The following is a 15,120-nucleotide window of genomic DNA, read 5'->3' as shown; positions in this document are numbered from 1 at the left end:
GAAAATTGCACTCACTTTGCGTAGTTGTCCCAGTGTGGCGAAACAAAGTGTAGTTATTAGTTTCACCCAGTCTTTACTGTCTCTTGAGTTCATAGGAATAGCCTAGAAGTAGCATAGGATTCCTAAACCCTTATCTTTTTTATCTTTTTTTTGAAGTCTTAAATCAGAAAACCCAAAAACAAAGAGCAGTCATTGATAAATTCGCCTAAGTCTGGCTTGTGAATGATTCCAATTGATAAGCGTAAGTCCCCCTTGAGATTTTCAGCATACACTACCCAAGAAGTTATCCCACTAAAGTCACTAGTTCGCACATATAGACCTTGGAGTCACCTTGTGGTCTTTCTCACAATCTTGGCACAAGTAGTGATTTTGTTCAGGAGAGGATAGAGTATCCTTGTGGTATTTTATTCTTATGTTTGGTAGATGATAAAACGTACACCAACACCTCCCTGTTTTGATAGCATGGACGACAACAATTTCTTGCAATCTTTCTCCAAATGGCCAAACTAGTGATAGTAGTTACACTGGACACTTTTTTTCTTTGAAGACTGTTGAGGTTGACCTTGTCCTTTCTGTTTGACGGGCCTAACTGTACCCTTGTTCTTATCCGAGGCTTGAATTGTGAAGGCTTGCTTAGTGGAAGAACTAGCGTTGCTTCCAAATTGTTGCTTCCATCGATCTTGCTGTAGAAGTTTGTTGTAGAGGTCAGGAAACTTCAGATCAACACTAGTAGAAGAGATATTGAGCGTATCAATGAAATGCTCATAGGATCGAGGCAAGCTTTTTAGCCCGATCACTAACATATCCTCTTCCTCAATGGTTTGGCCAGTAGCCTCCAACTGGTGACAGATGTCCTTGATCTTTGTAAGATGTGCCTAGATGGATGTCTTTTCATCCATCATGATAGAAAACAACATATTCTTCAAAAAGAAAGCTTGGCTCTTGTCGGACATTTCATGAAGATCCTTCAAGAGATCCTAGATCTCTTTAGCTGTTTTCCCTGAAGGCACCTGAGGGAGTTGGTCATTTGTGACAAACAACTTGATGAGCATGATGACCTCCTGATTTTGCTCATTATGTTTGTCTTGGTTGGTACTTGCTGCTGCAGGACGAGTAGTCGTGCCCAAAACAATCTGATCAAGGCAACGATACTCAAAATTGGTCAGCATACACTGTTTCCAGGTGTTGTAGTTGCAGTCGTTGAACTTTTGATTGTGCTTCGACATCATTTTGGTCAAAGATGCAATCATAGAAGCCGAGGTTGAACAAGTCAACTTGGTGAAGGCACAAAAAACGAGAGAAAAGAATCTGATTAAAAATCAGGATAGAAACACCCGACACAAATTTGGCCATGGAATTTGAGGCATGAATCCCAATGCACAACAAGTTGAAAAAACATAAATTTTCTTGCAAACCCTAGGTCACAAAAAATGGCACAAATCCCAAGGTAAATATCTACAGAAAAAAATGTAATTCTTCTTTTAAACCCCAGGTCGCGAAGACCCAGAGCCACATGCTCGGCAAAAATCACGTTTTAAAAAAATGCGAAATAACCTAGAAAAAAATTCATAATTTATAGAAAATCGCGTTTGCAGAAATTGCGGCTCAGACTGCACACGAACCAGGGCGCAGAAATAACACAAAAATCCGGTAGAAAATGCAAAAATTGCATAAATCACGGCAACAATGAAAACCCTAACAGAAAACAATGTCGCTCGAGCAGAAAACCTGCACAGAGGTTGCAAAAAAAAATGCACGAAAAATCGCTGAGGTCAAAAAATCGCGCCGCTGTGGACAAAATCGCAGACAAATTCAGACCCATTTGCCAATACTGAAAAAATTGCCCGCCCAAGAAAAACATGGGGTTTAGAAAAGAACGCTATGCAGAAATCCGAAAAATGCAGCCATGAAATCATGATTTTTAGAAAACATGACCTGCAGAAAGATTTTCAGAAAACTCATGAAAAAAAATTTGCCCAGAAAAATAACTTTAGAAAAATTTCCCTATAAGAAATTTTTTAGAATTAAAAACTTTTCAAAAATTTTTATCCATGCTCTGATACCATGAAAAATAATTGAATGCTTTATTCATGAATATACAATGTATACAAAGAGAATTACAAGACGGTGTTTTAAAAAGAACAACCCATTCAGCTGAAGCTTCAACATGAGGCTAAAAAGTTAAAACTCTAAAAAAAGCTATAAAGCTAAAAACTAGAAAGTTAACTACGCCTTCTAATAAAAGAAGCGGTAGTTACACTAAACAAACTAAAAAAGACAACCAAGTCGACAACTAAGATGACCATTATAGATTAGATATAATATTATTTTAATAGTTTTGTAGCTTTCTCTGCCAAGAAATTACTCCTGACCATGAGTAAAAACATAACTGATCTAACCCAACTAGAGTTGATATAATCTGTTATCATGAATGCTCATATAGAATGCCAAAGTCAAAAGACCACATATCGAAGGACTTGTTTTGCACTTTAGGTTTCAACATATAATGATAAAAACAACTGACTGCAAAACATAGATATAGTCTAGTAATAGTTAGATTAATCAAACTATCAACCAATTGTTGGTACAATGTCTCATTGACCAGTGATGAAACAATGTTGGTTGAGAGCTTGATCCCAACTTGCCTAGGTGTAGATATAGGATTAAATTTAGTTGTTCAAGATTTTGTTAAAAGAGATTTGTCATACTTAGTTTGTGAGACAAGGATCTTATCATCAGTTTGCCAAAGTTCTACACCTAAACAATATTGAAGCAAGCTTAGATATGTCATTTCAAAAATAGAACATATATCATGTTTCACCTATTGAATTGAAGTAGTATTGCTTCTGGTGATGGAAATGGAAAAGATCATCAACGTAGATGACTAGGATCACTTTGTCACCACTTGACATAAAGAGTAGGTTCAAACTAACTTTTTTTTTAAACCAATATCTATAAGATATTGATCAATTTTAAAATACCTGGCTTGAGGAGTTTGCTTGAGTCCATACAAGGACTTAACCAACCTGCAAACCAATGTTTTTGGCCTAGAGCCCTTGGGGTTGAGTCATGTAGACCTCTTCCTCAAATTCTCCATTCAAGAATGCACTTTTGACATTCATCTAATATAACTACCATCCAAATTAAGCAGCAATAGAGATAACCCACCACTAACAGGTTCATTTTATAGTAGGAGCAAATGTCCCTTCATAGTCTACTCCTTGTGCATATCCTTTAACAACAAGATGATATTTATTCTTATCTTGAAAACCATCTGATTTATTCTTTACTTTATAAATCCATTTGCAACCAATGGATTTCTTTCTTGGGTACAATGTTGACAACACAAGTCTTATTTTTCATCAAGCCATCATATTCCACCTTCATGGCAGCTTTCCATTCAGAATTCTTTTGTACTAGGCTCAAATATCTGAGAAATGCCAGAAGCTAGAGAAAAATCAGAGCAAAATCACTACCTTGCACAATATGTTTCCTTGAACATGTAGGTCAACCTTCCACAACAATGTTTGGCAATTCATCCTCCCAGACATCCTTCATCAAGGTATAGTACCACTTTGGTACCATATTATTATTATATTTTTGAGCCGTTGGATATTCTGTTGTAGAATGGCTGATTATAGAAGCCAAAGAATAAAATATCTGATTCCATTATTTTTGAATGAACTTTGAACAACCTGCAACCTATGTGAAATAACTTACAACAAAGTGCTAATGATAGCACGATAATCCATAATGCTAACATATATTGTACAATGCTAATATTAACCTATATCAATCTAATGCTAACATGCCCAAACCCTGTGGACCAAGAAAACAGTTCACCAAATTCATGTGAACAGTGTCTGAGTAATTAATAATTGCCTTGAGATGGCAATCAGACACAGCAGCCCTGTGAGAGCCTGCAACTAGAAACCCAAAGCCAACTTGAAAAAAGCATTTGCACATTGCAAAGAAAGACAGAAATCCCAATGAGCCATCAAAGAGAGATAATGGAAAAAATATGAAGTCAATTACCAAGCCAATGTGGTCCATAAAGAGGGTTGCACAAGCTATAAACTACAGAGGCCTCATCTTTCATTTTGCCATGAATCATGAGCCACCTTTGTCTGAAATAATTAAAGGCCATGGAAATCACTAAAAAGTATCACTCTTGAAGATTATGAACTTTCCCACAATCATTAATCTTTTGACTTTCCAATCTTTCCTTCATTTTTATTTAAAAAAGTAAATAAATTTAATAAGAAAAATACTAGCAATACAAAGCAACCTTCTCACTGAGGATCAAAGGTTACATGCTGTCCAAGCCCTCATGCTATTCTTCTCTGTTGTTGATCAAAGCCAAGAAGGGAGATTGGCCCATCCCTGCCTACCCAAAGGGTCAGTACTTTTATTACATTCCCAAAAGCAATGTGTGGAAGAAACACAGTCAATGGATTTGCACAGACATAGATCCTCACCCAACAGGGTATTAGATTTCCAGTTTGAACAATTCATCTTGCCCAAGCCTTGGATATCTATAGCAGAATGTACTTAAACATTCAACTCTGAAGCCATCAAAAGGCCCTCTATGGCTGCAGCTTATCCTGCCCTATTGTTAGATTTAGATTCCAAGAAGAAAGATCTACCATTCAAAAACAGACTAAACTTGCATCCATATAGTAATATTAGTAAATAATATAATTGAACTTAATGGCTCTTGGATTAAATAATATATAATCAGTTCTTATTTGACTGACTATCAAGTGCTTATGAACTTATGCAGAGACCACAAATAATATGGCTAAATTACCCCTTGTTACAAAATATGGTAGACATAATAAACTTTAGACATTTGGATGTAGCTGTGCTTTAGTCTTGGATAGGATCTTACCAATTGTGTGTGTCGTAGTGTTTCTATAAAGTTTATGAATTAAAACATTCAATCATACTATTACGCATGTAACCTATGTAACCACCACACAATGAAGTGGATTAGTATATGATATGAATAGACAAAAGCAATCTACCCAATATTGGAACACAATAACTATTTGTTTGACTTATTAGTCCATTGTTCCATGGGGACACATCCTCCCAAAAAACCTCACGTCCCCAATGGGGGGATGTTTCCGGAACTTGGGAACTTGGGGGAAATGTCCCCCCCACAGCACTACCACCTTTGGCACCTCCATCGGGGATGCCACTAGGTCACTTGCTATCTGGCACATGCCATTACATATTGATTGCAACCTTTAACTTTGTGAAAACTAGTTTGCCTTTCATGATTTTTTTTCTTGTAAAAAAAATAGAAAAAATATAGACGATTTTTTTTTCAAAAAAAAACGCAAAAAAAAAAAAAGGGCAGAAACCCTAGGTCGGATGTATAGCATAAACAGCGCCCACAAAATTAGCAGAAATCGTTGACTATTTTTAAATTCCAAGGCAAATTCGTTGGCACAAAATTTGAGGCATGCAAAACGAGGCAATCGAAAAATATGAGATCATCCCAGAAAAGCTCTCGAAAAACCCACCAAGAATATGCAACCAGAATAAAGTTTCAACTTGAACTGAAGGGTCAAAACCCTAGTCGAAAATTGCAGAAACCTTAGGAAAATTTTCAATCTGCAAAATAAAACCTCCAGGTTGCAGGCCCAAAAATCTCTAGAACCCTAAAAAAACATAAACTGCTGCCCAGCACAAAGAAATTCACCCACGAACCAGAAACCCCCAAAAAGCCTTCAAAAAAGCAAAATTGTTTTTTTATTAAAAAAAAATAAAAATTTGGAAAATATTCTAGAAAGAAGGCCATGAATTTTTATTAAAAAATCTGCCAAACTTTAAAGAATCCCATTGACCCGCTCTGATACCATGAAAAATAAATTTAATGAATGATTCAATAATCGGATGATTACATTGAATGATATACACACGTATATATAGAGGTTACAAGATGATGTTCTATAATTAGAACATACCGTTGAAGTAAAAAATTAAAGAGCTAAATGCTAAATTAAGCGTGAAAGCCAAATTAAGCTTAAAAGCTAATTAACTAAAAAGAAAAAGCTAAATGCTAAATAAAGCTTAAAAGCTAATTAACTAAAAAGCTAAATGAGTCGACCACTAAAAATAGAAGATGACCATTATAGAAGATATTAATATTATTTTAACACCCCTCTCCTGCAGCAGTCCCTAGATCCAAGCCCTTGGTTCCCCCATCTCTGAAACCCGTCCCCATGTCCCCACATCCCCCCATCAGGAAACTCTGTGGAACTACGCATATTACCATATCTATCTAATTTAGCAATGATCTTGAAAACAACGATTTTTATTTTTAAAAGTTTGTTTATGTCCATGTTTGTTTGTTTTGTTTTATGAGTGTTAATTGCTACATTCTCTTGCTCTTTCTTTTGTTTCAAGTTAATTTAAATATTTAATTTCTATATCAATGTTCTAAAAATAATTATCTTATTATGTAATAGATACTTCAAGGGTCCAGAGCTTCTTGTAGATTTGCAGGACTATGATTATTCTTTGGACATGTGGAGCCTCGGTTGCATGTTTGCAGGAATGGTAAGCTATAGAATATCATCATGCCGCATCTGAAACTCTCATATTATTAACTTCTTGTTGTGTTATAATCTTGTATAACATGCTGTAATCCTATGCAGATATTTCGAAAAGAACCATTCTTTTATGGACATGACAATCATGACCAGCTTGTTAAGATTGCAAAGGTATATTAGGTCAAATGCTTGTAGTTTTGAGAGAAACTGTGCTTTATTTTTTATGACTGAAATGCATAGATTTTGTAAACTGTTCTGGTCTAGGTTTGCATTTATTTGCCCTCATAGCAATAAGTCACACATGGAAAAACTAATCAAATTGAAAATGATGGTTTGTGATTAATTTATCTAGTAGCAATAAGATAGATATTTGCTTAGTAGCCTACAAGGAAGAGTGGAAATGTTACATGTGCCCATTTATATTTATCATTTAAATTATAGATGAAGGATGAGAGATCATGGTAGGAAACTTGCCGAGTATTCAAGTGATTTGTCGCAACTCATGAGTTTTTCAGCTCTCTATGTCGAGTCAACCTGGACTTATGAGCTGAACTAGGGGCGAGGTAATTGGAGTACTTGGTGAGTTTCTACTAGAATTGGGCCTAGGTTCTTGCTCAAACTCACTAGTTTCTTTCGTGTACTGCTGGGTGACAGTTTATAACAAAACTCATGCGATTTCAACATTTCATTTCATATTTTGCTATTTTCATTCTTATTTTTCCCAACAAAAGATATCTTCAACATCCATGTGAGAAAATCATGCTCAGGGAAGGGATTGGAATGATGAAGATTTGGTTAAAAATATTTAGGAATTGTTGTTGAAAAGATGAAAATATAGTGATAAAATTATGAAAGATGGTGTGTGCCATGAATGTCCTCATGTTGTCCCCAAATTTTCGCCCTTGGTCCCCCTATTTTGAGACTTTGTGGAAATATGTCATTTATTGGTTTTAGGATCATTAGACCCATATCAGTACTAGACACACGTGTCCGGTACCAGATACTTCTCTGGAAACTTCTTCATGCATAAGGTGCTTTTTCCTGTTGTCTCCGAAGTCTCCCAACAAAAAATTGACGTCTCCTAGAAAACATAGGACAAAATGCAGTAAAAAGGCAAAAAAAATAAAACAAACAAATAGATAAGCTTGCAGCAAAGCAAAGTCGTAGGGAAATGACTAATAAAGAAACTGTTTCACAGGAAGACAAAAATCCATGCAAAGGTATAGTGATCAGATCTATTGACAATGTAGACTTTTTGAGAGGACTGGTTTCTTATCATTGTAATAGTCTAAAGAGAAATTGCCTTTACTATTTAGCCAACAATATTGAGTGTGCTCAACATCTATATTACTTTACTTTCACTAAACAATTTAGACTGCCTATGGTATCAGCAATATAAGCAATTTAAATTTCAATTTTTGTTCAATTTTAAAGTTAATGTTAAACTTTACCACTATTCTTGTTTTCAAAGTTCTCTGTCATGATATGTTTTGGAAATTATTAAATATTATTTATTAAAAAAATTGGCGTCTCTAATTACTCCCATCTCCTATTTTTGAAAATTAGTCGTACCAGTACTAATACCAGTCTCCAAGTACCCCCGTCTCCTGGTAACCTTGATTATGACAAATCAATGCTTAGAATTGATTTTGTGTTTTCTAAATGCATTAGGTATTAGATTAATATTGTTTATTATTAATTAATGGTCAATTATGTATTATATTGTAAATAATTTGATTATTTCTATTTACAATTGTTTCTTATTTACTAACATCATCTTTGTAACTCTATAAGATCTTTTTGATCTTTGTAAATAATTCATTAAGTTTTTTATCAATTACTTCTTTGTAATATGGTATCAGAGCCCGTTTTAAATTTTTTCAAAACTTTTGAATGAAATTTTTTTAGATTTTGAAACATTTTTTGGGGGTCTTCTCTACGTGCGCGCGACCTGTAATCTTTGTTGTTTTGAAGAGTTTTTTCATCTGTGTGCCGCATTTTGCCCTCGACCCATGTCTGCATTTTTTGATTCTAGGCACATTTGTTTTCTGAGGGCTTTGTGTGACAAATTTTGCAAAGAAAATCCCAACATATTTCGAGATTTTTCGAACCGCGTCTTCTCTTCTCCGCGACTTGCGTGTCCCGCGCGACCTCGTGCAAATCGCGATGCGTTTTCTCTGCAACTCGCGATTGTATTTTGCGGCCCATGATCCTTCTTTCCTGCGCGTCAACACACGTTTTTCTATACATGTTTCATTTTTGGCAACGACGGGAATTTTTTATGCAGTTTTTTTGTGTTTGGTGACGAGATTTTTTTGCATTTTATTTTCTGCAACTGGTTTTTTTGGGGGGGCTAAGTTTTCTTGCATATTTTCTTTGGTGACTTCTTTGATAATTTCCACAACGATTTCTCTACACGGGTTCTCTGTGTTTCGGCAGCTAGGGTTTAGCCAACTAGGGTTTTATCAAAACCCTTAGATTTTATGGTCAGAATTAAATTTAACCTACATATTTTTTGTGGGTTTTTTGCAAGGATTTTTGGGTCTTCGTCAGTTTTTCTAGGTCAGCAGAATTTTTTTACCTTGATATTCGTGTCAGTCATACTTAATCTATTTTTTGAAGTTTGTACCTACACTTGCCTTTTTTTTTGCATTGGGATTTATGCCTTGGATTTCGTGGTATCGCCTCTTCTTTGACTTTTGTTTTTCGTGCATTGGGAAGCATGCAAGATGGCGTCATTGACCAACTTAATGTTGGAAGGCAGTCAAAGATTCAATGACGAGAATTATAACACCTGGAAGCAGAGCATGCTAACAATTTTCGAATATCGCTGCCTTGATGATCTTGTTTTGGGAAAAGAGTCTCGTCCTACCACATTTGGATTAGAGTAGGACAAGTTTGATGACCGGAATTGAGCACCCGTAATGCTTCTCAAGCTCTCCGTCAGAGATGATCAATTATCTCATATTCCTTTTGGCAAGTCAGCATCAGAAATTTGGAAGCATCTGAAGGAATTGCATGAGACATCCGACAAAAGCCGAGCATTCTTTCTGAAGAACCAGTTGTTCTCCATTATGATGGGTGAACGTATGTCCTTACAAGAACATCTCACGAAGATTAAGGACATTCGAGATCAACTTGAAGCTATTGGTCGGAAAATGGAGGAAGAGGATATGGTAGTCATCACCTTGAAGAGTCTGCCTAAATCCTATGAGCACTTTATAGAAACTTTGAACATTACTTCAACAAATGTTGATCTGAAATTTCCAGAGTTGTGCACCAAACTTCTGCAGCAGGATCGTTGGAAACAACAGTTTGGTAGCAATGCCACTTCATCCTCCTCGGAACAAGCCTTTGTAACCAAATCTTTTCACAAGGATAAAGGCAAATCTCAGTCATCTCTGCAGAAGGGCTCTAGTCAGTCTAAGGATAGTTCGAAGAAGAAGAAGGTTCAATGCAACTGCTGTCATAAATATGGCCATATGATCAAGGATTGTTGCAATCGGATAGCTTCCGAACAGCGAAAGCATGGAGGGTCTCAACCTAAAGTCAATGTGGCTGAGCACACAGAACAAAAAGAGTCTGCCTTTTATGCCTTCATGGCTAAAAGGCCTGCAAACCATGTGAAATCTTTTGCCTGGTATATAAATTCTGGCGCTTCTCGGCATTTCACTCACAGACATGATTGGTTTACAAAATTCTAACCCTATACTGATTCAGTCATATTTGGAGGAGGTGAAGAGTATACCATTGTCAGCAAGGGCAATGTTCAAATACAGTCTGGTGGGAGGAATCTTATATTCCTCAATGTATGCTATGTTCTTGGCATGGAACTAAACCTACTCTCAGTGAGTCAGATCATGCGGCATTCTCCTCAGCTTGATGTGATCTTCAATTCACACAAGTGTTCGATTGTTGATCGTTCATCTCACACTACTGTAGCTATTGGCATCGAGGATCATGGTCTATACAGATTTGTGGATATGGGTGATTCTCTTGAGCATGCTTTTGCAGCTAAATCCTCCTTTATCAGCAGTCTTTGGCATCAATGATATGGTTACTTGAACATTTATTACCTTGCTCAGCTTGTTAGGGAAGATTCAGTACATGGCTTACCTGAAATTCAAACTCAAAATCAGCGAGTTTGTGAAGTTTGTCAGGTTGGGAAGCAGCACAGGACATTGATTTGTAATTAAGGCTTACAAAATTAAATTGCACTTAATTCAAATTACAAATTTTCCCCGATCGCAAATAGAATTGCGTGGCTATGTCTTAGCTGATGAAATACAAAGTTAGGTTCACTTAATCAGTTACAACTTTATGACATTAACTAATTACTTCAATTTCGTAATTAAAACTTAAAGAAATTAAAAAAAACTGGAAAGAATAAGAGAGAATTATAAGACAAAAGAGAAGAAGAGAGATCACGAGCTTGATAATGGAGTTCGCTCAACATGAGCTATGTCTCCGGGTCCGCTTCTCAATGTAGGACCGCTTTCATTAATGATGCCAAGCTTAAAATGCCTTTTTACATCATCCTGCATTACAACATCTCTCACAATCTCTTCTTGCACCTAAAGACACCCAGGTACTCTCCTTCTCGGGCTAGGCTTCAATTGCCTCTTAACCCAATTACACATAAAAGTATTACAAACTGACGATGTCTTTGTGCGTACAAAAATCATCAAGACTCCTATTCTCCAATATGACTATTTTCCTCCCCAGAGAAATTGATTGCCTTACAACAAATTTGCATGGACATGGATACAGATACAAATACGAGTACGGTATCGGGTACGAATACGGCCATTTTTCAAGACCCCCAATATGGATACGGCTAGATACGTCATTCATAAAAAAACACATACACATATTTATCACAATTTTCTAAGTTATTCGAGGAGATTTTCATTACTTCAAAAGCAATATAGTCGCATAATTGGTACATAAATAATGATAAGTTGATTAACATTTTACAATATGAAAAATAGTAGAGTTGCATTGGAAGATAACCAAAAAAATGGGTCACTCAAATTGAAAAACATTTCATTTGTCTTTCTCATTGGGTGTAGGTTTGTTTATACCAATCTTTTAAAAAAAAATGCATGAATGATGTTTTTAAAAATTAAATTTAGGAAGATTTCCATCAAGTTTTAAAAAAATCAATCACATAGTATCTAGCATGGTTGGAAATCAAGTTTTTTTTGGGCACATGTGGGTACAGTATTCAATGTGTATTCGGGTTGTATTAGATACGTATTTGTTTCGAATACGGGGATACGCATTCCCAAGGAGGGACAAAGGAGTTTCCAGCTACTCTGCCTTACAAGCCAAAAACTCCCCCTTAAATACAATTTCATATTCTAATTAAGGGGTTAAACAATAATATTTTCATATCTCTAAATAAAGCCCTTAAGATTTTAAATATTGGGCTTATATTGACCCGATCCCTTAAAACCCTTTAAAAGTCTTTAATAAAATCTTCAAATATTATATTTTGAAGATTATATGTATCGGGTTTTATTTGAAGGGGTTGTTTTGTTCTATGTATGGAGGGGTGTCCGAGTCCCTATCTCCACGGACCGTCGCACACATTAAATAAAACCAAGCTTTGCCATTTATAACTCCGAAGAGTTCGCTGTCGCAATGGTTGGGCGTATTTGTTGTGAATGGGAGGCTAGGGGTTCAAACCACCCAATCCCCATTCTATCGGATTTGCCACCAATTTTAGTCAACAAGAATAGACGCCTCACATTTGTAATAGACAAAGGTGCTTAGTTTGGTGGTAGCCCGTGAAAGTAGGGAGAGGTTGGTCAGGGATTCGAATCCCCCAACCAAATTTTGGATGAACAACCCGATTGTGGAGAAGCTCGACAATGCCATGTTGCGCCCAACCATTGGGCCACGTGGCACGATTTTGTTTGGCTTCTAACTGACACATGTCAGCCTGTAATTGGCTCACATCAGCCAACCTACCAACTCACTATCCAGTCATCATGCCACATGTCGTCACAGTTGTTGCCACGTTATCTACCACATGTCACCATCTTGACCTGCCGCGTATCATGTTGATGTCAGCAGTCTAGTCAACCTTTTTTTTGGAAACTTTGACTGGCCATATCTCGCTCATACATACTCCGATTGACAAGATTCAAACGACATTGAAATTGTCTCTACGAGCTCTATCCAATGACATTGGTTTCGTTAGATCTTGAGACTGTGAAATTTTTTAGGTCTTTTGGATCCTCCTGGATCAGACACCATTCAAGGATGGTGACTCATGGCAAGCCTCGAAGGTACTACAGTTGGTCCACGCTGATGTATGTGGTCCAATGAATACACCTTCTGTTACTGGGTGTAGGTATTTCTTGCTTTTTGTTGATGGTTTCAGTTGTAAAATGTGGGTGTACTTAGACAAAAATCAGATGTGTTTCCTATATTTCAGAAATTTAAGGCGTTAGTAGAAAAAGAGTCTGGTTGTTCTATTATTATTCTTAGGTTTGATAATGGGGGGGAGTTTTGTTCTATTGCTTTCTCCACTTTCTGTGATACACATGGCATAAAACGTCAATTAACCACACCGTACACCCCTCAGCAAAACGGCGTTGTAGAACGTTGCAACCGCACCATTACAAAAATGGCTAGGTCTATGTTGGAACACATAAATGTTCCTAAGATGTATTGGGTAGAAGCAGTATACACTGCAGTCTATCTCCTTAATCGGTTTCCCACACATGTTAAGGGGAAGACTCCTGAGGAAGCCTAGACTAGTTGCAAACCTAGGATCGGTCATCTAAAATTTTTTGGCTCGTTAGCACATAGTTGAACTACTCGCTAAGGCCTGGAAAAAAAACTAGGGAAAAACTCGACCAGTACTCGGCAAAAAACTCGAGAACTTAAAAAATTGCTTAAATTTAATTAGAAATGCATTTATTTTGCAAAATTCAATGAGAAGATGCATCCAATAAGTCAATAGAAACAAGCTGAGTCTAGATATATTTAAATGCAAAGTGGGTACAAAATCACATCCTCATGAGGAATGTTGATGGCTGGAAGCAAAATAGTAAATAGCTTTTGTAAAACTAAAAGTAAATACATCATTACTAATTACAATTACATCTTCCTCTTCCCAACTCTAGTAAAAACTAGGGGAGAGGTAAAACTAGAGGGTCTTGTCCTAGAAGTCTACTGTGGGGGTGATTGTGCCTCCTCGCTCGTTATGTCTGGCTTAGGTTGTGGCTCGTCCTCCATCCTGGATGAAGCTATGTCTCTAGCTGCTTCTGGCACTGACAATGACTCCTCATCCTCTTCAATGTCATTCAGTGTGAAACCAAATCGACCCCCCTCCTCTTCCATAGCCCGCCTCTCCAAATCAGTGATGTCATCCTCTATAAACAATGGAGGTTGCTCCTGTGATGTCCAATCACTATAAGGATCTATATCATTCAAGTCAATTGGACCAGTTGGTGCTTCCTCTACCTTCCTTATGCGCAACCAAGATTATATTGCACAAAGACAAGGTCATTGAGACATTTTTGCGCTAACTTGTTCCTCTTCTTCGTGTGGATGGCTTCAAACAAGCTCCAATTGCACTCACAACTAGATGAAGTACAAGGCTGACATAAGATTCCGAGGGCAAATTTTTTGAGATTTGGGGTATTTCCACCCCAACTTTGCCACCAAGCATCTGCAAAATAAAATATTGAAAAGTTAGAAAGCAAAGAGAAAAGTGAAAACATAATTTATCAATTTATCAACAGTTTAGACCCCAAAATCCAAATGGCAAATGTTATACCTAGGGTTTGAGTGGTTCTTCCTGTCCTGGCCAGCTTTGAAGAGAATAGCTTACCCCTTGCTTACTCATAATTTTGTAGTTCGGCCACAACGAGGTCTCTCACTTGAACCTTGGGTATCATCCTCTGAATGCATGTAGTGAGGCCCTCCATGACCTCTCCATTAGGATCTGAGTAAGAATCCCCGAACTTAAAACGAGGGTTGAGGAAGTACCCTGTTGCATGAATGGGTTGGTGGAGCTGATTGTTCCACTTCTTATCAATAATTTCCCCAATGGGATCAAATTTGAGTCTATCCCCCCCCTGGTAGTAATTTTTGATAGACTCCTTGGCCCTATCCATGGCCTCATAAATATACCCCATTGGGGTTTTATCCCCATCTACCAAGCGGAGAACTCTAACCAAGGGCTCTGACACCTACAATTGAAAATTACACATTACAAAAAGATTAATAAATGAAGTTACAAATTAACAATGAAAGACTCAAATCAAGCATAATTAAAAATTCAAGTTTTGAAGTTACCTTCACAATCTCTCCAACCTTTTGTGCAAAATGGTTGTCGAAGACTATGCATGCGACACCCTCTCCTTCAGCCTTCTTTTAATAAGGTGAGACTCACAAACATTTGTTTCAAAGAAGTCAATGCAACAAGAATGCTTTGCAACGTTAAGAAAATCGTTGCAAACCTTGTGAGAGAGCCCTTGGGTGTGCTCTCTCATCAAATGTAGAACCCAAGGGTGATTGTAAATATATTTCGTGGTCC

The 15,120-nt window shown here is 37.0% G+C and overlaps 1 protein-coding gene across 1 annotated transcript in view; it reads left to right on the top strand.

Moving 5' to 3' along the window:
• Positions 1-15,120, top strand: part of LOC131049102 (casein kinase II subunit alpha-2) — a 102,207-nt gene that overhangs the window by 75,364 nt on the left and 11,723 nt on the right. Inside the window, exons 5-6 of the mRNA XM_057983122.2 lie at positions 6,480-6,570; positions 6,669-6,734. Coding sequence (XP_057839105.2) covers positions 6,480-6,570; positions 6,669-6,734 — 157 coding nt within the window. The remainder of the gene's footprint in view (positions 1-6,479; positions 6,571-6,668; positions 6,735-15,120) is intronic.

This window comes from Cryptomeria japonica, chromosome 3 (genome assembly GCF_030272615.1).
Source record: "Cryptomeria japonica chromosome 3, Sugi_1.0, whole genome shotgun sequence".
NCBI classification, from domain to species: domain Eukaryota; kingdom Viridiplantae; phylum Streptophyta; class Pinopsida; order Cupressales; family Cupressaceae; genus Cryptomeria; species Cryptomeria japonica.
Note: the sequence above shows the minus strand (reverse complement) of the source record. Positions and strands in the feature narration are given on the sequence as shown.